General features: G+C 34.6%; 1 protein-coding gene across 2 annotated transcripts in view; it reads right to left on the reverse strand.

The window, feature by feature from the left end:
* cbfa2t2 (CBFA2/RUNX1 partner transcriptional co-repressor 2) overlaps window positions 1-27,633 on the reverse strand; it is a 91,818-nt gene that overhangs the window by 20,665 nt on the left and 43,520 nt on the right. For both annotated transcript variants that reach the window (XM_056460638.1, XM_056460639.1), the window contains exons 2-4: window positions 4,101-4,244; window positions 2,872-3,113; window positions 1,848-1,937 (exon numbers count right to left, since the gene is read on the reverse strand). In XM_056460638.1, coding sequence (XP_056316613.1) covers window positions 1,848-1,937; window positions 2,872-3,113; window positions 4,101-4,244 — 476 coding nt within the window. The remainder of the gene's footprint in view (window positions 1-1,847; window positions 1,938-2,871; window positions 3,114-4,100; window positions 4,245-27,633) is intronic.

Raw genomic sequence — 27,633 nt, forward strand, 5'->3', positions numbered from 1 at the left:
TTAATTGGTTTGACTGAATCAGTTCAAAGTCAATTAAAAGAACGATTCATTTGTGAATCAGGCTTCATTTCTAAAGTAGTACTGCTGATAATCATTACAAGTAAATGATTAAACATGACACCCAAAAAATTGTCGTTGATGCTTTTAAATGTTTTCTAAACCCATACAACGAGGATGAGAACCTCCGTAGTTTTTATTACTAGTACAACAAACATTTCTGTACATGATTAACCTCCTCCTGCTCTCACATATGCCGCCTGTCATTCACATTCTCGTATTATTCTCAGGCAAATATGTCAGACAACTGTGTTCGCCATATGCTGCGCAGGCCTGTAAAAAAGCCTGCAACGGTTTATATTCGTGTTTCACACTTCCGACCGCCTGGAATTCTCGGAAGTCTCAGTTTGCTCCATAAATCACCAAAGGAAATCCTAGATACTGTCCACTTTTATGTTCAAGCTTCCCTCTGACATTTTAATATCAGTTAAATTCAGCTTCATCCTACATATATTTCTAGACATTCATAACATCAATCAGATATTATCAATATATACAATTGAATTCAGAATTATTCGCCCCCCCCCCCCCTTTTTTTTTTATCTTTTTTAAAAATTCCCAAATGATGTTTCACAGATTCAGGAAATTTTCACAGTATGTCTGATAATATTTTTTCTTCTGGAGAAAGTCTTATTTGTTTTATTTCGGCTAGAATAAAAGCAGTTTTTAATTTTTTAAACACCATTTTAAGGTCAATATTATTAGCCCCTTTAAGCTAATTTTGTTTTCGATAGTCTACAGAACAAACCATCATTATACAATAACTTGCCTAATTACCCTAACCTGCCTAGTTAACCTAATTAACCTAGTTAAGCCTTTAAATGTCACTTTAAGCTGTATAGAAGTGTCTTGAAGAATATCTAGTGTAATATTATTTACTGTCATCATGAAAAAGATAAAATAAATCAGTTATTAGAGATGAGTTATTAAAACTATTATGATTAGAAATGTGCTGAAGAAATCTGCTCTTCTGCTCCCCCCCCCCCTTAATAAACAGGGGGGCTAATAATTCTGACTTCAACTGTGTATATACACACACACACACACACACACACACACACACACACACACACACACACACACACACACACACACACACACACACACATAAACACACATATACACACACACATATATATTCACACACACACACGCGCACACACACACACACACACACATTTATATATACACACACACACACACACACACACATATATATATTTACACACACACACACATACACACAAATATATATATATATATACACACACACACACACACACACACACACACACACACACACACACACACACACACATATATATATATACACACACACACACACACACACACACACACACACATATATATATATATATATATATATATATATATATATATATATATATATATATATATATATATATATATATATATATATTACACTTATTTTTCTATATGACTAAATTCTGTATTACTTTATCAATATTTTTGGTTCAGCTTTCAGGGTTTTGTTTTTTAGGCCTCCTAACAACATCATAAAAAGTTAGTAAAAAGAATAAGAATTTAAAGTTTTCCAGTAAAATAATCAACATTTCAGAACATTTCAGACATTTTCAGAACAACTGTACCTTTATTGGTATGTTAAGGGAAGAAAAAATACTATTGCTCTGTATTTGGGTCTTTAATAATTAAATATTTTAAAAATATCTATTTTAAATATGACACTTTCTTATTTATCAATATTACTTATTCATCAATATTTTTGGTTTTGTTTTCTGTTCATTTACCTTCAGAAACGGTATGACGAAGGGCCTCAGAGGGAAGTTTGTGGCTTCCTGCAGTCTGGAGTGAAACTCTTCAATGGTGACGGTGGAGTTCTGCAGGACACACAGACAGACATCAGTGGGTAAATAACCCCTTTTGCACACACCCACAGAGCTATAGGATTAGCATGGACAAGAGACATGTCCCCACCAATATCCACTGACTATTGAAATGTCCAGTAATTTAATTCAGCTAAACATTAACATGAGGAAAGGGTTAAATCACATTCTCTCCTTGAGTCCTACCACCCACAAACACATATGAACATTGTGATTGGCTGTGCCTTTGCCTGCTGTCATGTGAGAGGCTGTAGCTACATTCAGATGTAACAGCGCCAAGGTTTACCGCGGTCAAGGTTTTAAAAATGCTAACATTTTCTGATATACCGTTCCTATGGTATATGTACGTTTTTTTTTTACGAATATTTTATTTCGTTTTTTAGGGCAACAGTATCTACACCAGAAAAGAAACCTCCACATCAGAAGCTACTGATCAGCCCACGGTCCAGGAAACATCTGAAAAACAAATCTCTTATAACCCAACATCCAGCATGCTGTAGAGCTGAACAGTACAGTGGCTTTACTGTATATCCACAGAAAAGAAAGATCTTCAGAGATGCCCTTTCAAGCTGTAGAGAAATCAGTGTTTTTGAAACTAATGAAGACAGCAGAAGTGAATTATCTAGCCGGACATGTTTACTGCTCCAAAATATCCTAAATGTTTCTTAAAATAAAATATATTGTGTTCAATGGAGGAACAAAGTTGTTGTTTTTCAGCCAGACATGTAAAAAGAGCATATTTTAGAGCAGTAATCACAATACCGTGATACCTTGATATTTTTATCCAAGTTTATCATACCACCAGAATCTAATACCTGCACATGCCTAATGTGGAGATTTATAGGTCCCCATTAATGTCATGAGCAAATGTACGTCCCTGCATATACACACACACACACACACACACACAAACAGGTGAGAAACCCACCACCAGCGCCAGCACCAGGTTGCGGACGCTCTCTCCGATCTCGGGCGAGATGTCATTGCCGAACTGCTGCAGCGTGGTGAGGAAGCGCTTCAGTTTGCTGAGCTGCCGAGCGCCGCATGTTGCTGGAAGCTGCTGATTGGCCAGCGAAGAGGAGGATGATGAGGAAGGGCCGTTGCTGTAGCGCTGAGGAGGCGAGGGAATGGCGTTGAGCATCGGCGGGGAATGATTGATCCCATTGGTCACTGCAGAAACAGAGAGTGTGGTCAGACACTGAGAAAGTGTACACTATTTGTAATTTAATATCTAAACATTAAATAGCTAAGTATCAACTTCAAAATAAACAACCCTGAGAGTAAGTGAAGACTATAAAAGCTGAAAAATTTGGAAGTTTAGTCTATTAGCCATTTTAAGTTATCTCAGTAATTAAACATTTAAGTTATCTGTACTTAAACATTTAAGCTTTCTGTACTTAAACATTTAGGTTATCTGTACTTAAACATTTAAGTTATCAGTGATTAAACATTTAAGTTATCTGTACTTAAACATTTAATTTATCTGTACTTAAACATTTAAGTTATCCGTTATTAAACATTTAAGTTATCTGTACTTAAACATTTAAGTTATCCGTTATTAAACATTTAAGTTATCTGTACTTAAACATTTAAGTTATCCGTTATTAAACATTTAAGTTATCTGTACTTAAACATTTAAGTTATCTGTACTTAAACATTTAAGTTATCAGTAATTAAACATTTAAGTTATCGGTACTTAAACATTTACGTTATCTGTGATTAAACATTTACGTTATCAGTAATTAAACATTTAAGTTATCCGTTATTAAACATTTAAGTTATCTGTACTTAAACATTTAAGTTATCTGTATTTAAACATTTAAGTTATCTGTACTTAAACATTTAAGTTATCTGTGATTAAACATTTAAGTTATCTGTGATTAAACATTTAAGTTATCCGTTATTAAACATTTAAGTTATCTGTACTTAAACATTTAAGTTATCTGTGATTAAACATTTAAGTTATTTCAATAAAGAGACCCCATTTGGTCAACTTAATTAAGTTGTCAATTTCTCGTTACTCAAACGAACTGAGGGAATTACTTTCCTCAAATCATTTGAGTAGTCTCAACTTATTAGGGTTTAGAGTGTAGAAACATCATTACAGCTAAGAGAAGTCCCCATAAAGATAGCTGTACAAGAGTGTGTGAGTCTCACATGCAGTAGTGGAGAAGGCTGCGGGACGGGGTCCGCTGGGGTTGACGGAGGGCAGCGGTGGCATGACGGAGACGGTCGGTCTGGAATGAATCTTTGCATCCACTGGGGATCCGGGCATGGCAGGAACCTTCTTCTCTGCACTGTCTGCAAACCAGAGCCAGACACAGAATGAGCCTCAGATTGACACATCACTTATTTCCCTCTAATCACCAACGGTTCTGTTTGTGCATGTGGAGATTTCCATTAAAACCCAATCAATGTGGCAGATCGGTGGCAGCAGAACATCTCTGATCTCATTCTGCCTGACATTAAAACACTGAGAGAAGAAAACTCACCAAAAGTTCATCATCTGCAAACTTTCCCACAACGCTTTTAGATGTTTGTGTGCACACAAAATGATGCCATGTTTCAGTCCTAAGGTGCGAATTACAACGTACAGAATTCCTTTATGTTGTCGCAACACAAATGATTTAAGCTAAAGGTGCTGTATGTAAGTTTTTGGCTCTTCTAAAGCATAAAAACACCATAATATGTTTGCAGATATTTCAGAAACATGCAAAGTAAACCTTCTTGTTTATCTGAAAAACAATGCTGAAGTCAGATATTCTGCTTTGAGAATGTGTTTTCCGTGCTGGAAAGCCATCTTTGTTCTGGTAATTTTAACCTGCCCAATGCCAGTTTAGCCAATTATATTTCAGCACCCCGGGTTGCCTTGCTGAAAAACAGTGTATTTCATTCATTCATTCATTCATTCAGAAAGGCTCTGAAAGCATGCATCCTTGACTGAAATGTGACCTCCGGTGGACAGAAACAGCCCCGAAATGCGACCTCCGGTGGACAGAAACTAAATGAGACGCTGATTTAGTTTCACATGAGGTGGTTATTAATTAGCAAATGATATAAATATTATGAATGTAAACATTAGGTGAGCAGGTTACATTGTAACCGCGTGTCCTAACAACACGCTATGTGATGGGATTTGCAGTGATAAGCAATATGGCTGTTTGCACCAGACGAAACACGACAGAAACGTAAATACAGCCATTCATAAGCACAGAATATGTGCTCACTCATGAAATGGTAAGATTTCATTCATTTTCTTTTCGGCTTAATCCCTTTATTAATCCAGGGTCACCACCGCGGAATGAACCGCCAATTTATCCAGTACGTTGTTACTCAGCGGATGCCCTTCCAGCCGCAACCCATCTCTGGCAAACAACCATACACACTCACTCACACTCATACACTACGGACAATTTAGCCAACCCAATTCACCGCATGTCTTTGGACTGGAACTGGAGCACCTGGAGGAAGCCCACGCGAACGCCAACTGACCCAGCCGAGGCTCGAACCAGCGACCTTCTTGCTGTGAGGCGACAGCACTACCTACTGCGCCACTGCGTCGCCGGTAAGATTTATAATCTATATTTAATACATATTAAACCTCTTTAAAATATACCTGCTGAATCACTGACATGTGTTTAGTTCTGAAGTTCAGTTTCAAACACTTTATTTTATTTATCTGCTGCTGCTTTCAGTAGTATGGCAATAAATGTCATATAAATGGCGTTCAAACTGAACTGAATAAAGCACATGAGGTGTACCTGAGGTAATCATTGTCAGTTTTCTGTTGTTCACCTGTGAGAAATATAAGCTGTTTCTACTATATCAATTCAAGGTGTTGGTTAGGACAAAAACTCCTTTTAATATGGACAATATTCCTTCTATCAGGTGCCGTTGCTCATATTCAAAACACAGTTTAAATCACTCGCTCCTGTCCTCAATCTGGCAATCTGTGCTTGGGTTTGTTTTGATCTAAGAGTGCAATACCTAGTTCAACCACTGGGTGTCAAACTTGCATACTGCACGTTTAACGTTAAAAGCATAAAACAATTAATCCCCCCCCCCCCCCCTTCAAAATATCTTGAGAATTGAGTTGTTTCAACTCATTTACAGTGAATTTATTTGCAAAACTGCAATATCACAACAAACATTCACAAATAAAGCAGTTTCCATCCAGTGAGAAACAAAAGAGATCAAAACGGTTACTTCCTGATAAACTGACACAAAATATCAGCCAGAAAAATGTAATTTTGTGTGGTAGAAGCCACGGTGGTCTTTTTTAGTCTCTAATAAACGAGTTGCGCCTCAGAAGATAAAGATGAAACGCAATGAATGCAATGGCAGTAAACTAAACTACTGGGCGCAGACAATTAACACAGTCCTGGAGGTAATAATAATAATATAATAAAAAATACTGATCCACTCTGGGTGACACGGTGGCTCAATGGTTAGCACTGTCACCTCACAGCAAGAAGGTTGATGGTTCGAGTCCCGGCTGGGTCAGTTAGCATTTCTGTGTTGAGTTTGCATCTTTACTAATTGCATCTTGTTTAATGTTTAGCGTCCTTTTTTTATTTTTCATATGTATTTATTTTGTGTTGGTCACTGGTCACTTTATGTACACTGGAAGCTTCTGTAACCAAAACAAATTCCTTGTGTGTGTGAAGCACATTTGGAAATAAAACTGATTCTAATTCTGATTCTGATGTTCTCCCCGTGTTCGCAGGTAGACACATGCTAACTATATTGGCCGTAATGTATATGTGAGAATACGTGTGTATGGGTGTTTCCCAGTACAGGGTTGCAGTTGTAAGGGCATCCGCTGTGTGAAACATGCTGGAATAGTTGGCGGTTCATTCCGCTGTGGTGATCCCTGATGAAAAGGGACTAAGCCAAAGGAAAATGAATGAATAAATGAATGAATGAACCGCTGTGATGACAGACTTTGGGTATTTTAGAATGAGCAAAGCAACATTTCAGATGTTTGACAACATGTTGGAAAGCTGGTTTGCCCATTAATGTGTCCCGTCACACATTGTTATCATCACATGATGTAATAAAACAAAATCACAACACTTTACTGACGCAAATGGAGTTTATTTACTAAATGTGATTCCATTTATGTGCATTTTGTTCTCAGTAGATACGTTTATGCAACTCAGTTGTGCGCTTCTATGTGCTTCTATCAAAAGGTATGCACATCCTGGGCATTTTTATATGCAGTATTCCACATAAGCTGATGGAAGCATAGCTATTGTGTGTGTGTTGCATTGATACGCATCAGATATGCAGGTGATGCTTAAAGCGACCTTGACAATCCAATTGAGCCCAAACCTCGAAAAGCGTCCAGATCTCAGCCTCAACCCCTCACGCCCCAAACTAAAGCCCGCCGTCTCTTTTTGCCGCGCACCAGATGTTTTCTGCCCTTGTTTAAGAACCGTGGAGTCGCGACAGCTGAAGTGCAAATGAAGCAGGTTTTGTCCTCAGGAAAGAATGGCTGATCATTGAGCCTGCTTAAGAATGGAGAATCAGGCCATTTCACGCTTGCTAACTAGGCTCCACAAAAGCCGTCAAGGGCTAAACGCATACTTTCTGCCTGTGAATGGACCACCAGGCCCAAAAGTCGTAGATCAGAGGCGCTATTGTTCTAAAAGAGCCGTGAGAGAAGCTATTGGTCTCATTTCGAGTATATCAGACCGCTGAAAATGCTTTTACAAAAGCGGCTAATAGACCCACACAGATCGAGTTGTCAAAGGTCATGAAACGCTTCTTACCAGACGACTTTTCATAGACGGACGGAGCTTCTCTCGGTGAAAAGCGTGTTTTGTTTAATGTTTATTCATGGGAAACTAATGCAGTGAATGTGTTTCTTCAGGAGGGATTACGCCGTATCGTTTATAAATAGGCCTCTTCACTTCACAATGAAAAGTAAGGCGGCTTTAAATTAGATTATTATAGCGATCCATTTGTGCAACAATCATTTCATTTGCAAAGTTGGAGCATAAGACAGTTTAAAAACCCTTTCCAGAAATTATTCTGAAATGTTGTCCCATTTATAAGCTGCTGCTATGATTATTTGTGTCTGTTTACATATATAAATATATATAAATAACTACTAAGAGGTTTCAGCTGCTGTCTGGGCTTTCCATGTCTTTCAACACTTCCCTTTCTTCATGTGTTCAATACTTTTTCCCTATGTCATTTAACTATATTACATATAACCTAGTTTTTAAACTAATTATTTTTGTTTTCTTTGTATGTATGCATTACTTTGGTTGTTACCAAGGTCCTGGGAAAATTTTAAGTCAACAGAACTGTTAGAAATACACTGGCAAGGTAATGGTGACGTGTTCAATACTTAGTTTACTCGCTGTATAAATGAATACGTCATAACATGTTTCGTCAATGGCTTGTTCTTTAATAGGAGATACAGCGTATGCATGTCAATAAAGAATCTAATCTTATATAATATTAGCAAATATAATATTTTGCATTAAGAAAATAACATGCTGATATGGCTGCACAACATATCGCAAATGTATTGTTATTGCGATAATAGTACATGCAATAGACGAATCGCAAACGTGTGATAAGTTACATTTATGAGTTAGTTGTTTATCGAAATTTGATAGCGCCTTACTATCTTTAGCTCTGCCTCCCCAGCAGTGGTGTAAAGTAACACATTACAAATACTCAAACTACAGCAATGAAGTAGTGTTTCTCAGGAAATGTTATTCACTGAGTAGTTTTATAAATGAGTACTTTTTCTTTCCCTTGAGTACATTTTTAGAGCTGTATCGGTACTTTTGCTCCACTACTTTCCTTCAACATGCAATTACCACTTTATTTTGTCTAGTCTAATGGGGATTAGAGAAATCAGTCCTGTAAATCCTGTCCAATCAAATCACACATAGAAGGTAAATTGCCTCATAATGAACAACTTGAAGACATCGTGGTAAAAAAGTACATAAGACTAATCGCAGTAAACTGTTTGGAAGCATTAAAAGTGTCCAGGAAGATGTCTAAAATCTTTACACACATTGACCCAGAGACTGTTTAGATGCATGTCACTGATGAGAAGATGACGGATGTTTACTGTATGATCATCAAAATGGCCTTAAACACCCAGCAGGCACAGGATGTCAACATGACGTCAGATTGACGTTATACCCTAGCGTCGTGGGGATATTACATTTTGTTCGGAAATGTAAATCAGGTTGACTTCAGAACTCAACATCAGGCCGATGAAAATGTCCAACCTAAAATCAACCAAATATCAACGTCTAATGTTCCAGCTTGACGTTGTGTGGACGTTACCATTATGACGTCTATCAGATGTTGGATTTTGGTTGCCATACCTGACCAATAAATGTCAGTATTAGACGTCAATATGACGTTGGTTTAAGATGTTGGCTCGACGTTGGATTTTGGTCACTTTCTAACAACCTAAAATCAACCAAATATCAACGTCGTTTGACGTCATTATTGGATATCAAAATAACATTGTCCTTAGACGCTGGCTAGATGTTGAATTTTGGTCACCTGACATCACAACCTAAATCTAACCTAATATTAACGTCTTATGATGTTGTGTGCCTGCTGGGCAATAACTAAATGCACTACAGAATGTTACGTTTACACACATCCACAAATTACATGTAAATGCACACAGTGTAATACTCACTACTCACTACTCTTGAACATTTTTGAAAGGGCTACGTTTTACTCATACTTTGAGTAATATTTACAGCAGATACTTGTACTCTACTCACACTACATTTTTAGGCAAGTAATGGTACTTTTACTTGAGTATGATTTTCCAGTACTCTTTCCACCACTGCTCCCCAGTAGTTGCCATTCTGCTATTGGCTAGAGGGGCCCAAAGGTGAACCCAGAGCTAAAAATAAACTCTAATGGGTCTAATGAGTCGAGACAAGAGGAAAATGACAACAGTCAATCAGTTTGCACCCTATTCATTCATTCGTTCATTCATTTCCCTTCAGCTTAGTCTCTTTATTCCCCACGGTGGAATGAACCACCAACTTATTCAGCATATGTTTTATGCAGTGGATGCCTTTCCAGCTGCAACCCAGTACTGGGAAACACACATACACACTCATTTACACACACACTCATACACTACAGCTAATTTAGTTAATCAATTCCCATATAAGCGCATGTGTTTGGACTGTGGGGGAAACCTGAGCACCTGTAGGAAGCCCACATCAACACGGGGAGAAAATGCAAACTCCACACAGAAATGCCAACTGACCTAGCCGGGACTCGAACCAGCGACCTTATTGCTGTGAGGCGACAGTGCTAACCAGTATTCTTGCTATGCAGTGACAGTGCTAACCACTGTGCCACTGTATCGCTTTAAGTATTATACAGCCCTAAAGGACAAATATACTGAAATCTGCAGATTAAGCCTTCATTTATAGACTACATTCTCATATATGTTTATTTGTGAGACTCAACCAACATCCTCGTCTTCAGCTACTAACAAAAGCTCCGCAGTCACAGGTGTGACACACTTTTGCACACACACTCACACACACAGACACAAATCTTGTGCTTTCCTGAGCACACCTGAGCCCCACTCCCAGGCTCTTAATGCCTGACTGAAAAATCATGTGCCATCTTTTTTTTTCTTCTTCCATCTACACCTGTTTCCTTCCTAGGAGGCAGGAAGTAGAAGGACTGGGAGAAACAGGAAGCCGAGCCATTTGGGTTTGTGCCACACCATAGGATGTACACAATCCCTCCCATATCCACCGTCTGTTAGCAGAGATTATCATCAGACCTGTGGAGAACTACAGCTTAACCAACACTAGCCAGATACACTTTCACTAGCCAAGAGAATCTCAGACAGTATCGATTAAGACACGGTTTATACAAGGTTTATAAATGATTAGATATTAATATAACAGCAAGACTAATCAGTCAGCAAATATTGAGTTTCAAATCTTGCTGATCAAAATGACAAACCCGATTTTTGATTAAATATTGAGTATAAATATGGAAATTGTGCATGCATGCACCCCTTAAACAAATATTAGATGGGTGACATTTAAGGACAATAAGATGCTCCACAGACCATTATAAATTTACATGTAGTTATTCAATGGATTATTATTATAATTTTATTTTTATTAGTATTTTTTTAAATTTATTATTATTATTAATTAGTAATATTTTTTAGTATTATTAATTATTATTATTAATTATTATTATTAATATTTATCATTATTAAAAATGATCATTATTAATTATTATTATTATTATTATTATTATTATTGTTATTGTTAATATTAAATATTATTATTAAGTATTATTATTAAGTATTATAAATTATTACTATTATTAATAATAATAATTAATATTATTAGTATTGTTATTGTTATTATTAATTATTATTATTGTTACTATTATAAATTATTGTTATTGTTGTTATTATTTAATTATTATTATCATCATTGTTACTATTACTAATTATTATTATTGTTGTTACTATTAATTATTATTATTAATTATTACCATTCTTACTATTATTATTATTATTGTTGTTACTATTTATTATTATTATTAATTATTATCATTGTTACTATTATTAATTATTATTATTATTATTATTATTATTATTATTATTATTATTATTATTATTATATGTTGTTATTCATTTTTATTACTAATTATTATTATTAATTATTATTATTGTTGTTATTATTAATTATTATTAATAATTATTATCATTGTTACTATAATTAATTATTAATATTGTTGTTATTATGAATTATTATTATTAATATCATTGTTACTATTATAAATTATTATTATTATTATTGTTGTTGTTATTAATTATTATTATTATTGTTATTATCAATTATTATTATTAATTATTATCATTGTTACTATTATTAATTGTTATTATTATTATTCATTATTATTACTATTGTTGTTGTTGTTGTTATTATTAAAAATTATTATTAATTATTATGAATTATTATTATTATCATTACTTATTCATTCATTCATTCATTCATTCATTCAATCATTCATGCAATCATTTATTCATTCATTCATTTCCTTTTCAGCTTAGTCTCTTTATTAATCTGTACATACTATGTACATAATATTTGACTTGATACTATTCTTTGATTAGTATTTGATACTGATATTATTCTTCATGACACAAGTATTCAGCTTAGTGACATTTAAAGACTTAACTAGGTTAATTAGGCAGGATAATTAGGAAAGTCATAGTATAACAGCGGTTTGTTCTGTAGACTATCCAAAACAAATATTGCTTAAGGGGGCTAATAATATTGACCTTAAAATGGCGTTAAAAATTAAAAACTGCTTTTATTCTAGCCGAAATAAAACAAATAAGACTTTCTCCAGAAGAAAAAATATTTACAACATCATGAGATGTGTCAGCTCAAATATGGACAGCTGTAATAATGAGTTTTGCCCCTTTATTGAAGCTTTATGAGCCAGTCTGGCTTATAACAGGTGGCAGTCAGACAGAGCTGAGCGTTTGCTGTAAGCAGATCAATATTGATCCGCACAGATATCAGCGCTGGCAGTGTGTTCTTCCATACAGACCCGCAGCACAGCTGTGTGTTGCTGGAGGAAGTGTGTTTAGTGTGTGTGTGGTAGTCTCAGGTGGAGGACGAGGATGCTTTCAATTCACTGACTGATAACCAAAGACTCCACACCTGCCATGTGTCCCTGAATCCACAGCAAAGGACACATACAAGGACTGAACACACATGCCTTTTATATGTCTTCATTTATGCACGTCAGCTGTGCATTTGTACATAATTATGCATATGCATTTATTAATTTCTATTATGCACATGCATGTAAAAAATCAGGCCATCTTAAATTTCAGAAACAAAATTTTAGGCCTAAAAAAGTCCTAAATGCACTGAAATATGATGTTGTAGGTCTTGAATCATTTTAAACAGGTCTTAATTTTGCTTTGTCCAAGTAAAGCTACTCAATCAGGCCGACATCCATCCAATCACCAACAATACATCTCAATAAAACCTTATTTTTATATTTAAGTTTTTATTGCAAAGAGATACAATTCACAACAGCTGTTAGACATTTTTACAGCAAATTCCTAAAATATAATTCCTTTATCAGGAAAAAACTAATAACAATTACACGATTTCTCATATTAATACCAAGCCATTAGAAAAACCCTGTATAAGTCTAAAATTTCATTCTTAATGCTCTTAAAAGGGTCTTAAAAAGTCAAATTTGACTTGATGAAACCTGCAGAAATCCTGAAAAGCAAGCAAGAAGCTCGCTGGTTTGAGCCTCGGCTGGGTCAGTTGGCATTTCTGTGTGGAGTTTGCATGTTCTCCCCATGTTGGTGTGGGTTTCCTCCGGGTGATCCAGTTTCCCTCCACAGTCCAAACACATGCACTAAAGGGGAATTGATGAACTAAATTGGCCGATTGAGTGTGTATGGGTTGTTTTCCAGTGATGAGTTGCAGCTGGAAGGGCATCAGCTGCGTAAAACATATGCTGGAATAGTTGGCGGTTCATTCCGCTGTGGCCATCCCAGATTAATAAAGGGACTAAGACTAAGGAAAATAAATGAATGAATGAAATTGGTCACAGTGCATGCGTGTGAATGAATGTGTATGGGTGCTTCCCAGTGTTGGGTTGCGGCTTGAAGGGCATCAGCTGCGTAAAGCATATGCTGGAATAGTTGGCGGTTCATTCCACTGTGGCGACTCCTGATAAATAAAGGGGCTAAGCCAAATAAAATTGGTCATAGTGTATGTGTGTGAATGAGTGTGTATGGGTGTTACCCAGTGCTGGGTTGCAGCTGGAAGGGCATCAGCTGCGTAAAACATATGCTGGAATAGTTGGCGGTTCATTCCGCTGTGGCGACCCCAGATTAATAAAGGGACTAAGACTAAGGAAATTAAATGAATGAATGAAATTGGTCACAGTGTATGCGTGTGAATGAATGTGTATGGGTGCTTCCCAGTGTTGGATTCCGGCTTGAAGGGCATCAGCTGCGTAAAGCATATGCTGGAATAGTTGGCGGTTCATTCCACTGTGGCCACTCCTGATAAATAAAGAGACTAAGCCAAAGGAAAATGAATAAAATTGGTCATAGTGTATGTGTGTGAATGAGTGTGTGTGGGTGTTACCCAGTGCTGGGTTGCAGCTGGAAGGGCATCCGCTGTGTAAAACATATGCTGGAATAGTTGGCGGTTCATTCCGCTGTGGCGTCCCCCGATAAATAAAGTGACTAAGCCAAAGGAAAATGAATGAAATTGGTCATAGTGTATGTGTGTGTGATAGAGTGTGTATGGGTGTTTCACAGTGATGGGTTGCAGCTGGAAGGGCATCCGCTGTGTAAAACATATGCTGGAATAGTTGTCGGTTCATTCCGCTGTGGCGACCCCTGATAAATAAAGGGACTAAGCCAAAGGAAAATGAATGAAATTGGTCATAGTGTATGTGTGTGTGTGATAGAATGTGTATGGGTGTTTCCCAGTGCTGGATTGCAGCTGGAAGGACATCCGCTGTGTAAAACATATGCTGGAATAGTTGGAGGTTCATTCCGCTGTGGCGACCCCTGATAAATAAAGGGACTAAGCCAAAGTAAAATGATTGAAATTGGTCATAGTGTATGTGTGTGATAGAATGTGTATGGGTGTTTCCCAGCGCTGGGTTGCAGCTGGAAGGGCATCCGCTGTGTAAAACATATGCTGGAATAGTTGGAGGTTCATTCCGCTGTGGCGACCCCTGATAAATAAAGGGACTAAGCCAAAGTAAAATGAATGAAATTGGTCATAGTGTATGTGTGTGATAGAATGTGTATGGGTGTTTCCCAGTGCTGGGTTGCAGCTGGAAGGGCATCCGCTGTGTAAAACATTTGCTGGAATAGTTGGCGGTTCATTCCACGGTGGTGACCCCTGATAAAGTAACTAAGCCAAAGGAAAATAAATGAAATTGGTCATAGTGTATGTGTGTGTCTGATAGAGTGTGTATGGGTGTTTCCCAGTGCTGGGTTGCAGCTGGAAGGGCATCCGTTGTGTAAAACACATGCTGGAATAGTTGACAGTTCATTACACTGTGGTGACCGCTGAAAAATAAAGGGACTAAGCCGAAAAGAAAATTAACGAATGATACGCATTTCTCTTTTAAATTGATTTGAATCATCTTAAATTAATCAGCAATTCTAATTACAGTTCTGCATCTCGCTTCCCGCCTCAAGTCTAATCAGAAACAGCTCTAAAGTTTCTGACGAGCACATTAATATACATCTATAATAGATTCCTCCTCGTCTAAAAGTATAAACTGGCTTGATTTGCTTGTGAATGCATGTGCTGACGCTCTCAATAACCAAACCCATCTGAAAGACCTTTACTCCCCCAAAAAACGTTAAACATTCAGGCACAAAGGGTTGATTTAAAAGCCCGGCCTGTCTTTGTTTAAAATGATATATGAATTTCCATTAAAAGCGCTTCAATGCAGGCAAACCGAGTGTTTAGAAATCATTTAAAGAGCGCAAGACAATGGCGAGAGATCCGCACCGCCTCCAGCCACACATCAGCAAAACAAACCCATGGAGAGAGGCTTCAGAGTGCGGACACAAAAGGGTTAAGCTATCAGATCATTATGTGTGTGTGTGTGTGTGAGAGAGAAAGAGCTGGACGGATGTTTCTGTTTGCCTCCCCCTCCGTCTCCTTCTGTTCCTCCACCATATGGAGCTGATGGGGGAGAAACGGACAGCTGGAGTCTCCAACAGTCACCTGTGTCCCTGTCCCACAAACACACAACATCTCCTCACACACACTTTCTAATGCTCAGATCTGTCTCCGGAGCAGTGCTTTGCTTGGTGTAATAACTTACAACGCTGTAAAAGATGCTGGACCCTTTACAAAATGGTCATCAGCATCTTAAATCCTTGACACTCTTTAATATTTCGATTTTCAAAAACATGTATGAACATTTAAATGCATTTACCCAGCAGGCACGCAACGTCATATGACGTAGGTATTTGGTTATATTTTGGTTGAGATGTCAGTAAGCAAAATCCAATGTCAATTTATCGTCAAATTACTTCATAATGTGACGTCCATACAATGTCAGTATAACATCAGTAGACGTTGATCTCTGGTTGGTTTAGGTTGTGGAATTAACCAACCAAAGCCCAACGTCATCTAAACGTCATAATGTGACGTTCATATGTCAAAGTCTAACATCAGTAGATGTTGATCTTAGGTTGGTTTTAGCCTGTAGAATTAACCAACCAAAACCCAGCATCATCTAAATTATAATGTGACGTTCATACAACGTCAAAGTGTAACATCAGTAGACGTTTATCTTTGGTTGGTTTTAGGTTGTGAAATTAACCAACCAAAACCCAACACCATCTAAACGTCATAATGTGGTTGGTTCAATGTCTACTGATGTTAGACTTTGACGTTGTTTGGACGTCACATTATGACATTTAGATGACGTTGGGCTTTGGCCAGTTTAGTTAATCAATTCCCCTATAGCGCATGTGTTTGGATTGTGGGAGAAACCGGAGCACCCGGAGGAAACCCACACCAACACAGGAAGAACATGCAAACTCCACACAGAAATGCTAACTGACCCAGCCTAGACTCGAACCAGTGACCTTCTTGCTGTGAGCCACTGTGTCGCCTATATATAAAGTATTATATTATATTATATTATATTATATTATATTATATTATATTATATTATATTATATTATATTATATTATTTTATATTATATTATATGTTATTATATTATATTATATTATGTTATATTATATTATATTATATTATATTATATTATATTATTTTATATTATATTATATTATATTATATTATATTATATTATATTATATTATATTATATTATTTTATATTATATTATATTATATTATATTATATTATATTATATTATTTTATATTATATTATATTATATTATATTATATTATATTATATTATATTATATTATATTATATTATATTATTTTATATTATATTATATTATATGTTATTATATTATATTATGTTATATTATATTATATTATATTATATTATTTTATATTATATTATATTATATTATATTATATTATATTATATTATATTATATTTTATTATATTATATTATATTATATTATATTATATTAATTATTTTATATTATATTATTATTTTATATTATATTATATTATATTATATTATATTATATTATATTATATTATATTATTTTATATTATATTATATTATATTATATTATATTATATTATATTATATTATATATTTAGATTTGTCTAACATTTGCACATGCTTAAGAAATTTGTCAATAATTGCACTTAAAAATTTGTAGTGAGGAGTACCGAGGAGTGTGAATGGAAAACTATATTAGTGTTCAATATCTAACAGTTTACACTTTTTTATCAGATTCTTCAGTCAATACTTATAACTTTATGCAATAATAATCTTGAGGAATTATTTTTAAATATTCAAGTTTACATCTTGTAATTAATAACGTTCAGACCTAAAAAAGGTGTCTTTTTAAGTCTCAAAACGTCACAGTTCTCTGAATAAATGTAAAGATGGTGAGCTATTGCACTATTCTGTGATGATAATTCAGTAAAACTATTACTATATTAAATTCTGCCAAAAATAAACTCAGTATTAATACTGCAAATATAATAATCTGTTCTGACTGGTTGCAAAAAAAAGCAAAAATAATGCTAAATACAATTACTAAACAATGCATAATCAACCAAATTAGAAGTTATTACTATACTAAATTCTGCCAAGAATAAACTATTAATAATGCAAATATACTAATCTGTTCTGATTGGTTGCAAAAAATAATGCTAAATGCAATAACCAAAAAATCCCAACATTTTAAAATCTGCTCTGAAATCAAATCTGAACATGAACTCAAATGATCTGAGCTGCTTTCAGCATTCATTTCGCAGCTCCACATTTACACTATTTTTAGCATTTCAGGACAAACTTTTGATAAAAGTGGAGGAAACATAACTGATATAACTCCTCATTAAGTCTCCTGAGCTCTGAAACAGCACTAAAAAGTTCCTGCAGTGAGTGAAAAAGAAGAAAATAGCAGTTTTGACAGAAGGAGAAGGAGGAGGCGGAGGGAGAGTTAAAGAATAGAAGGCAAAACAAAAGCTGCACCTGGTGCCTATCAGTCCACACACACATACACACATCTGCTGCTCTCTCGCTCGCAGCGCGTGCAACAGGTCGAGGCCTCATGCATGATAACGTCTGAGAAAATGACACATGTTCGGTCCTCTCATCTTTTCAATTAAAACTCGACCCGCAGCTCATCATCATGCAGTGTAAGGCTCGTTCACTTCATTTAATCTGACACTAGAGCTGTTTGATCTGAGTCTTATCTGACAATATTAGTCATCTCATATCCTAACCAGTATATATGGTTATTATGGTAGTGCTCAGCATAAATAAATACCCCCCCTTTGCATATGAATATATTTTAATTCATTTCTCATTAATATTTTTGAACATTTAAACAAAATTGTTTTATTGAACAGTTAAATACAATAAAATAAGAGTTTCTGCAACAATAACAACAATAAAGAAGTCAAAATTCTTTTATTTCTCTTAATTTTTCCTGTTTATTACAATTTAATGTAATATTTTCCCACATATTTTTCAACATATTAATTTGGAGGTACACATTTTTAGACTTTTTTTGTTACATTACCTGGATTATTTTGGTTGTTTTAAGGAAAAGCTCACATAATTTTGGCATATTATTTCTTGACTATATTTTTTGCTAATCTAGAATATGCTTCTTGATTCGTCTACTCATTCATATGTGATCATATTTCACACTTTATTTAGGCAAATGATTGATTAAGAATGTAGAAACATAAAATAAACATTAATGAAATATAAAGCACTATTTAAATGCTAATGATTACAGATCCAACATAAAATATCGCTAAATAAAATGCTAAATTTAAACATTATAGATTACTATGATTATTATTATTATTATGTCATGTGATGTTTTATATTCTGTCTTCTTTTATTGTTTCTATGTTGTAGCACCTTGAGTCTAAGAAAGACGGATTATAAATAAAATGTGTTATTATTTATATTATCATTATTATTACTTCCTCAACATGCTGTTATTTATGTTTCTGGCGTGTAATATTGCGCTCATTTGAATAATGTAAAATGATTACCATAAACAATGTTTTTTGCTGCACCATGATTTAAACGATAGAGCGAATTATAAAATGTCCGCGACGTCCTGGCCTATTCTTATTAATATTATTATTACAACTCCCTCTGGATGCTGTTATTTGTGTTTCTGGAGTGTAATATCGCACTCATAGCATAAATTATTAACAATTCTTACCAAAAACAATGTATTTTGCTGCACCACGATTTAAACGATAGAGCATATTATGAAATGACGGACTTTTATTTTGTACGCGACGTCCTGGCCTACTCTTATTAATATTATTATTACAACTCCCTCTGGATGCTGTTATTTGTGTTTCTGTGGTGTAATATCGCACTCATAGCATAAATTATGAACACTTCCTACCAAAAACAATGTATTTTGCTGCACCACGATTTAATCGATAGAGCATATTATGAAATGACGGACTTTTATTTTGTACGCGACGTCCTGGCCTATTCTTATTAATATTATTATTACAACTCCCTTAGGATGCTGTTATTTGTGTTTATGGCGTGTAATATCGCACTCCTAGCATAAATTATGAAAAACTCTTACCAAAAACAATGTATTTTTCTGCACCACGATTTAAACGATGGAGCATATTGTGAAATGACGGACTTTTATTTTGTCCGCGAAGACAACCGTCCTGGATATACCTTTATACAGTCATTGGGATATACGCATGGGATATACTTTATCCCTGTTATCACACGGCTGCTTTCCATAAAACATTAAAATTAGACACAAAGCATTATTCTGGGTCCCAATAGTCTAAAGCTGATGTAATAAAGTTAATAAATCTGTTAAACTATTACTTTAAGTGGACAACGCCATCCATGGTGTGCGTTAGTTAATGGAGCAGTGCGGTGGGTAAGTTGTACGTTTCTCTCAGTCAGAAAATGATCGTTTATAAGTGTCTAAACACACAAATATTTGCTTTATTGTGGCTGAATGTTTCAATGAATATGTGGGGACACTGTTGAGTTGTGTTTGGCGTCGAGTGTGTTGCTCAATCTTGAGTTATATTATGTTTGTATAACGAGGCCTGATTGTAAGCAGTTTGTGTGCTGTCTTGTGTTTCATATAGTAATGGGTTACTTTCTTTATGAACCAGCGACGCTATTTACACACCCTGTCACCATTTTTACAGGTATGTTGTTAAATGTGTTATTTTTTATTCAGAATAAGTTGCTAAATGTCTCCACTAGCTGGCAATGTTTCCCTTGTTTATGAGGTTAATTGTATTTCATTGAGGATCTTCATTGTTTATTTGTCATTTATATAATAATTTGAAGTGTGGTGTTATGTATTATGTATATTGAATTCTTTAAAATTCACAAGTGAAACACACACTATACGATCACAAAGTTTAAAAGAATGCAATTGCCATAATTAATATAACTGTTACAGTTAACAGTTTTAGTAATGAATATTTGTCTTTAATTTTATATATTTTTAATTAATTTCGAAATAACTATAGTTATTTATTTATATATTTTTAAAGAAATGGAATAAATGTGTTTTGTTTGCATATGCTGTCAATTACAGTCCACTGGAAATGGCGAAAATTATTAGTTATTTTGCAAGATAGTATTCAGCTTAAAGTGTAATTTAAAGGCTTAGCTTGTTAATTAGCCAAGTCTTTGGACAACAGCAGTTTGTTCAGTAGCAGTCAAAAAAATAGAGATTTCCTCAAGGCGCTAATAATATTGACCTTGTTAAGTTCAATTTAATACTATTTTTTTTAAAGTAATAAGATTTTATCCAGAAGAAGCATATCATATGAAATACTGTGAGGAAACATTGTGTTAAACATCTCTTGGGAAATATTTGAAGAAGAAATACAATTTCACAGGGGGCGAATACGTTTGTCTTAATATAAATTTCAGTATACTACAAATAAATAAATATCCTGCTTTAGAGTTGTTTTGTATAAAGTAATGTTCATAATCAGTGTTTTTCAACAAATATCTAACACAAAGCATCCTCAATTGGCAAAGTGAATCAGAATCAGAAAGAGCTTTATTGCCAGGTATGTTCACACATACGAGGAATTTGTTTTGGTGACAGAGCTTCTACAGTGCAACAGGATTACAGAGACAGGACAAAAAACAGATAATAAATATATATTTTTTAAAAATAGAAGTAAGTAGTGAGTGCAAATATACAGATTGACAAGTGTATGTACAGGTATATTACTATATACAACGTTATATGAGCAGCTGTTATATGCAAATTGGCATGTAAAGTGTGTTGTTAAATAAGTGTATATGTGTATAAAAGTGTATAGCAAGTAGTGATGTTGGTTCCACAATTATTATCAAGTGTTCATGAGATGGATTGCCTGAGGGAAGAAACTGTTTCTGTGTCGGGCTGTTCTGGTGCGCAGTGCTCTGTAGCGTCGACCAGAAGGTAAAAGTTCAAAGAGGCTTCAAATATAAGACTTTTCAAGAATAAATAAAAACATAAAAGTAATAGGATTATGAATATTTTCTCTTTTAGCAGCATGAACTTCACTTTATGTATTTATCTCCACTTTTCATCACAGTTCCGCCTGTTGTGGATGCACAGCATGTGCATGTGTCAGACTGTATCCCATGCATAAGTCAAGCCATGCAAAGAAATAACATTTTCACCAAAATGTGTAGTAATTTTCTTTGTGTGTGTGTGTGTAGGCTTGTATTTTACAGCACTGTAAATATACTCCAAAATGTCTCTGTCAATGTTTTCAAACAATTATATTTGATTTTACCAAACTCACACAAGTGGCAAATTCACATCTGTCACATGCAAAATGAAGCTTTTTCCTCAAAATTATAAAATAAAATCAAGCACTTTTGATCTATAGTGAGCCAACTTTTATCCTTTTAATGAGCATTATTTCTTTGGGGTTGTGCAGTTTAATTTACAGAATTTCTAAAGCATGTTGTGTACTGTAAACTCGCAGACTTTGCTAGTCACATCTATAACTTGCATCCACAACTTTGTCATGATGACAGCACATAATATTTGACTAAAAATGTTTTCAAGATGCTAGTATTCAGCTTAAAGTGACATTTAAAGGCTTAACTTGGTTAAAGTTAGGGTAATTAGTCAAGTCATTGTATAACATAAAATACATATTTATAAATACATATTTTTGCATTTATTATTATCACTATCTTTGCAAATAAATTCACCTTATTGCATTTAGTTAGTCTTGGTATTTTGTTCCTCACTTGTTGATATTGTGTGTTTGCTTATGTGTTTCACCCAAAATTAATGTTACTCTCCTTCCCCTTTATTCACCATCTTTAAAAATGTAACAAGTGGTTTGTTCTGTAGACAATCCATAATAAATATTGCTTAAGGGGTCTAATAATATTAAATGGGTTTTAAAAAATTAAAAACTGCTTTTATTCTAGCCGAAATAATACAAATACGACTTTCTCCAGAAGAAAAAATATTATAGGAAATACTGTGAAAAATTCCTGAATCTGTATAACATCATTTGGGAAATATTTAAAAAAGAAATAAAATTCACAGGAAGGCAAATTATGCGTTTTACAACCAATGTGACATCCATAACGCTGAAATAGCTCATTTACAGCTTTTGTTTGACTTCACACATTCACACTCACTCAGACGCACATTTGCCTGATTAAGTGTAGGAAACAGTTATTGACGTACTGACGACACTGATATAATAAAAGCTGTTTGTGTGTGTCTGAAGCTCATCGGAAGCATCTGCTTATTGAATTGCTGCCCTCTTGACCTCTGTGAGGCTAATTGATTGGCTGGCTGATCCATCAATCACTCAGCGGCTGCCGTGATTGGCTGATTCTGCTCAATTTTGGAGCTGCATAAGAGCCTGTTGAAATGTTAATGTGAGTGTTTCGCCAGCACACACACACACATGCACACACATCTGGGATGATATAAGCAGGGTGTCCAGTTGTGTTTCCAGCCTAAAAAATCCCCCTGTAGCAGCTGCGTCACGTGTGGGAGAAAATAACACTCACGTCCAGATGTATAACATGCTGTTGGCGATCTGGTGCACATCTTAGCAATGTACTTGTCATGTAGCACTTAAATGCCACAGTGAATCAAACGGTACCAAGGTATATATCAGAGTGCAGCCAGATGATTGTTATTGTCAGCAATTTTTTTTAAAGATACAGTAATAAAAAAAAAGCTGCAATAAACCAATATAATATAGTCCATATATTTTTAAAGAACCAAAAATGACTGAAGTAAAAATAATATTTCAATATTGGCCAAAAAATCTAGTAAATAAAAAAAATTAAAAGCAAAAAGAAAAAGATAATAATAATTATTAAAATGAAGGAACTAATAAAAAATTCCAATAAAAAGAAATATGAGAATATATATATATATATATATATATATATATATATATATATATATATATATATATTTTTTTTTTTTTTAATAATATGTAATAAGGGGGAAAAGTAAAATAATAAAAAGTTAATTTATAAATAATGTTAGTTATATTAAAAAATTATAATTGCATAAAACAATATTATCAGTTTAAAATGTAAAATAAAATGTATATTAAAAATTTCAAGTTGAACGATAAACATTACATAAATGACAGAACAATCGACAAAAAATTAAAAAGAGTTGAAAATATTTAAAAAGTAATAAAAATAAGCAAAAAATTTAAGAAAATGAAAAAAGAGATGTGTTAAATAGTTATAATTTAAGATACTGTAAAATAATAAGGGTATAAAACAAAATTACTACAGACTAAAATCAAATGCATATACGTAAACAAAATGACTCAAACTTAAACTAAAATTGAAAATCTAAAAACTTAAAAGCTATTTTAAAAATACAAATACCACTACAGTTTATCACAATATAATTCTGAAATACTTTATTGCACAATAGTATGCTTTTAACACTACTTTACCACAGTATGATGCAGACTCCCTGACTCATAAATATGCAAATCCTAACGTCACAATAAACATCAACAATATAACACGCTTCTGTATGACTCATGAATATGCAAATCCCAGCGTCACAACAAACATCAACAGTATAGCACGCTTCTGTATGACTCATGAATATGCAAATCCCAACGTCACAATAAGCATCAACAGTATAGCACGCTTCTGCATGACTTATTGTTTGAATCATTAATAGTATTACTTATTATGTGTCATTTGAAAAATATAGTTATAACTATAGTCAAAAATATTGTTTTAATGGAGGCATTTGCCCAATATATGTGTCAAAATAACATTCGTCAGTCACCAAAAATCATTCCATTTGCTAAAACACAGAAAGTTTTGGCCAAATTAGGACACATGAATATGCTAATCATAAAAACATCAGTATAGCACACTTTTGCATGACGTGAATATGCAAATCATGTCATAATAAACACCAACAGTAAAACACTCCTGCATGGCTCATGAATATGTTTATCATGATGTCATAATAAACACCCAACAGTATTGCACACCTGCATAACTCATGAATATGCAAATCATGTCATAATAACCAACAGTATAGCACACCTCTGCCTGACTCATGAATATGCAAATCATGAAATAATAAACACCAAGAGTATAGCACACCTACATAACTCATGAATATGCAAATCATGTCATAATAACCAACAGTATAGCACACCTCTGCATGACTCATGAATATGCAAATCATGAAATAATAAACACCAAGAGTATAGCACACCTGCATAACTCATGAATATGCAAATCATGTCATAATAAACACCAACAGTGTAGCACACCTCTGCATGACTCATGAATATGCAAATCATGTCATAATAAACACCAACAGTATAGCACACCTCTGCATGACTCATGGATATGCAAATCATGTCATAATAAACACCAAGAGTATAGCACACCTGCATAACTCATGAGTATGCAAATCATGTCATAATAAACACCAACAGTGTAGCACACCTCTGCATGACTCATGAATATGCAAATCATGTCATAATAAACACCAACAGTATAGCACACTTCTGCATGACTCATGAATATGCAAATCATGTCATAATAAACACCAACAGTGTAGCACACCTCTGCATGACTCATGAATATGCAAATCATGTCATAATAAACACCAACAGTATAGCACACCTCTGCATGACTCATGAATATGCAAATCATGTCATAATAAACACCAACAGTATTGCACACCTCTGCATGACTCATGAATATGCAAATCATGTCATAATAAACACCAACAGTATAGCACACCTCTGCATGACTCATGAATATGCAAATCATGTCATAATAAACACCAACAGTATTGCACACCTCTGCATGACTCATGAATATGCAAATCATGTCATAATAAACACCAACAGTATAGCACACCTCTGCATGACTCATGAATATGCAAATCATGAAATAAACACCAACAGTATAGCACACTTCTGCATGACTCATGCATATGCTAATCACAACGTCAAAATAAACCAACAGTAGCACACACGTCTGCATGACTCATGCATATGCTAATCACAACGTCATAATAAACACTAACAGTAGCACACACGTCTGCATGACTCTCACACACACACACAAAGCGAGCATTGGGTCAAACAGATCTCGTCTAATTATAAGTCCCGTACGCAGCAAATGTCTGCATCAGGAGTCCACTGGGCCCCCGAGGGCCTCGTTCAGGGGTCACCAAGCACAAGCCACCCAGAGCTGCTCTCCATGGCAGACCGTCAGACCACCAGCAGGTCAAAGGTTTTAACGGCAGAAAAGGCACAATGCGGTGACTGATTGCACTAAACGCTTGTTTTAATCGCTCAATCAGTTGCTTTATTTAAAGGGGGACTATTAAGTCTCTGATGTCCCTAGAGTGTGTGTATGTGAAGTTTTAACTCAAAATACCACACAAATAATGTTTTATTAGTCTTTGAAACTGACCCGTTTAGGCTTTGATACTGATTATGACTTTAAATACACTTTCAATTGATGCTTTAAATTCAAATGAGATTAAGCTCTTTTCAAAAGAGGGCGGAGCTACAAACGTGCACTCACACAGTGATAGACAGAGAGAGATTTTGAAGCATCTGAATTAATTTATAGGTGTGTATATAATTATATATGGTGTGTTATTATGTTATCGTTTTATATATGTATCATTTCATAAATTAATCATAATTTGTACTTTTTTATTTGTATTTTTTATTTATAATTGTTTTTTTTTATGTATGTATTATATAATCCCTATACTTAATGTGTAATGCTGTTGTGTATCTGTGCATGTGCATGTATTTGTGCGTGTGCTGTCAGTGTGACGGTGTGCAGTCTCTCTCTCTGCTGTGTGTCTGTCAGAGTGTGTCTGCAGATTGTGTTAAGTTGACACACAGCAGACCTGCAGTAACACACAACACTCAGAGACGGACGACAGGCCTCAGATCAGCACTGAGAGCATCCTAATTTAACCTCATGTTTCTCCTGAACTGCTTAGAGATTTAAGAGAGATCTAGAGCTCAGTTTAGACTCACAGATTTCCCCAATGTAAGAATCAACATGATCCACACTCATGCTCTATAGTTTTGATTTGGTTTTTATTCAGTCCATTCAGTCCACCTGACAGACATCGGTCTGTCACCATTTACTCTTATTACAAATCTGTTTCTTTCACAAAAGAAGGTATTTTGAATGATAATAACAACCCAGTTTTGGGAAACACCCACACACTCTCGCATTCACAATTTAGTTAATCAATTCCCCTATAGCACGTGATTGGACTGTGGGGGAAACCGGAGCACCCGAAGGACGTCCACACCAACACGGGGAGAACATGCAAACTCAACACAGAAACGCCAACTGGCCCAGCCGGGACTCGAACCAGCGACATTCTTGCTGTGAGGCCACAGTGCTAATCACTGAGCCACCATGCCACCCTATAACTCTATATATACTTGATTTAGCTCTTATTCAGTCCATTAAAGGGACAGTGTGCCCAAAATGTCAATTCTGTCACCATTTACTCTCATTACAAATCTGTTTGAGTTTCCTTCCTCTGTTGAACACAAAAGAAGGTATTTTGAATAATGTTGAAAACTATTAGTTTTCCTGCTATGCATGTCAGAAATGTAAAACAAAAACATTAATAAAAATATATGCATATTAATTTATATATTAATAACATGTTTTGTATTTAGTGGTTGGTTGTTTTATTTATTTTCATTTGTTAGTTGCATTATTACGTGTCCCTCTGCTCTTTTGATGCTGGAAAATCAACACTACAGTTTGACTTATTGACATTTTACTAGTTTGAAACAATATATTGCATAATAAATAATATATACAATATAATATATACAGAAATAAGTCTATAAAATAACATAAAAGGCAATTTATCACCAGTTTTTTATACCATAAAACATCAATGTAGACAATATATCACTTTAAACTATTAAAAATGTCAATAAAAAT

This window comes from Danio aesculapii, chromosome 6 (assembly GCF_903798145.1).
Source record: "Danio aesculapii chromosome 6, fDanAes4.1, whole genome shotgun sequence".
Taxonomy (NCBI): domain Eukaryota; kingdom Metazoa; phylum Chordata; class Actinopteri; order Cypriniformes; family Danionidae; genus Danio; species Danio aesculapii.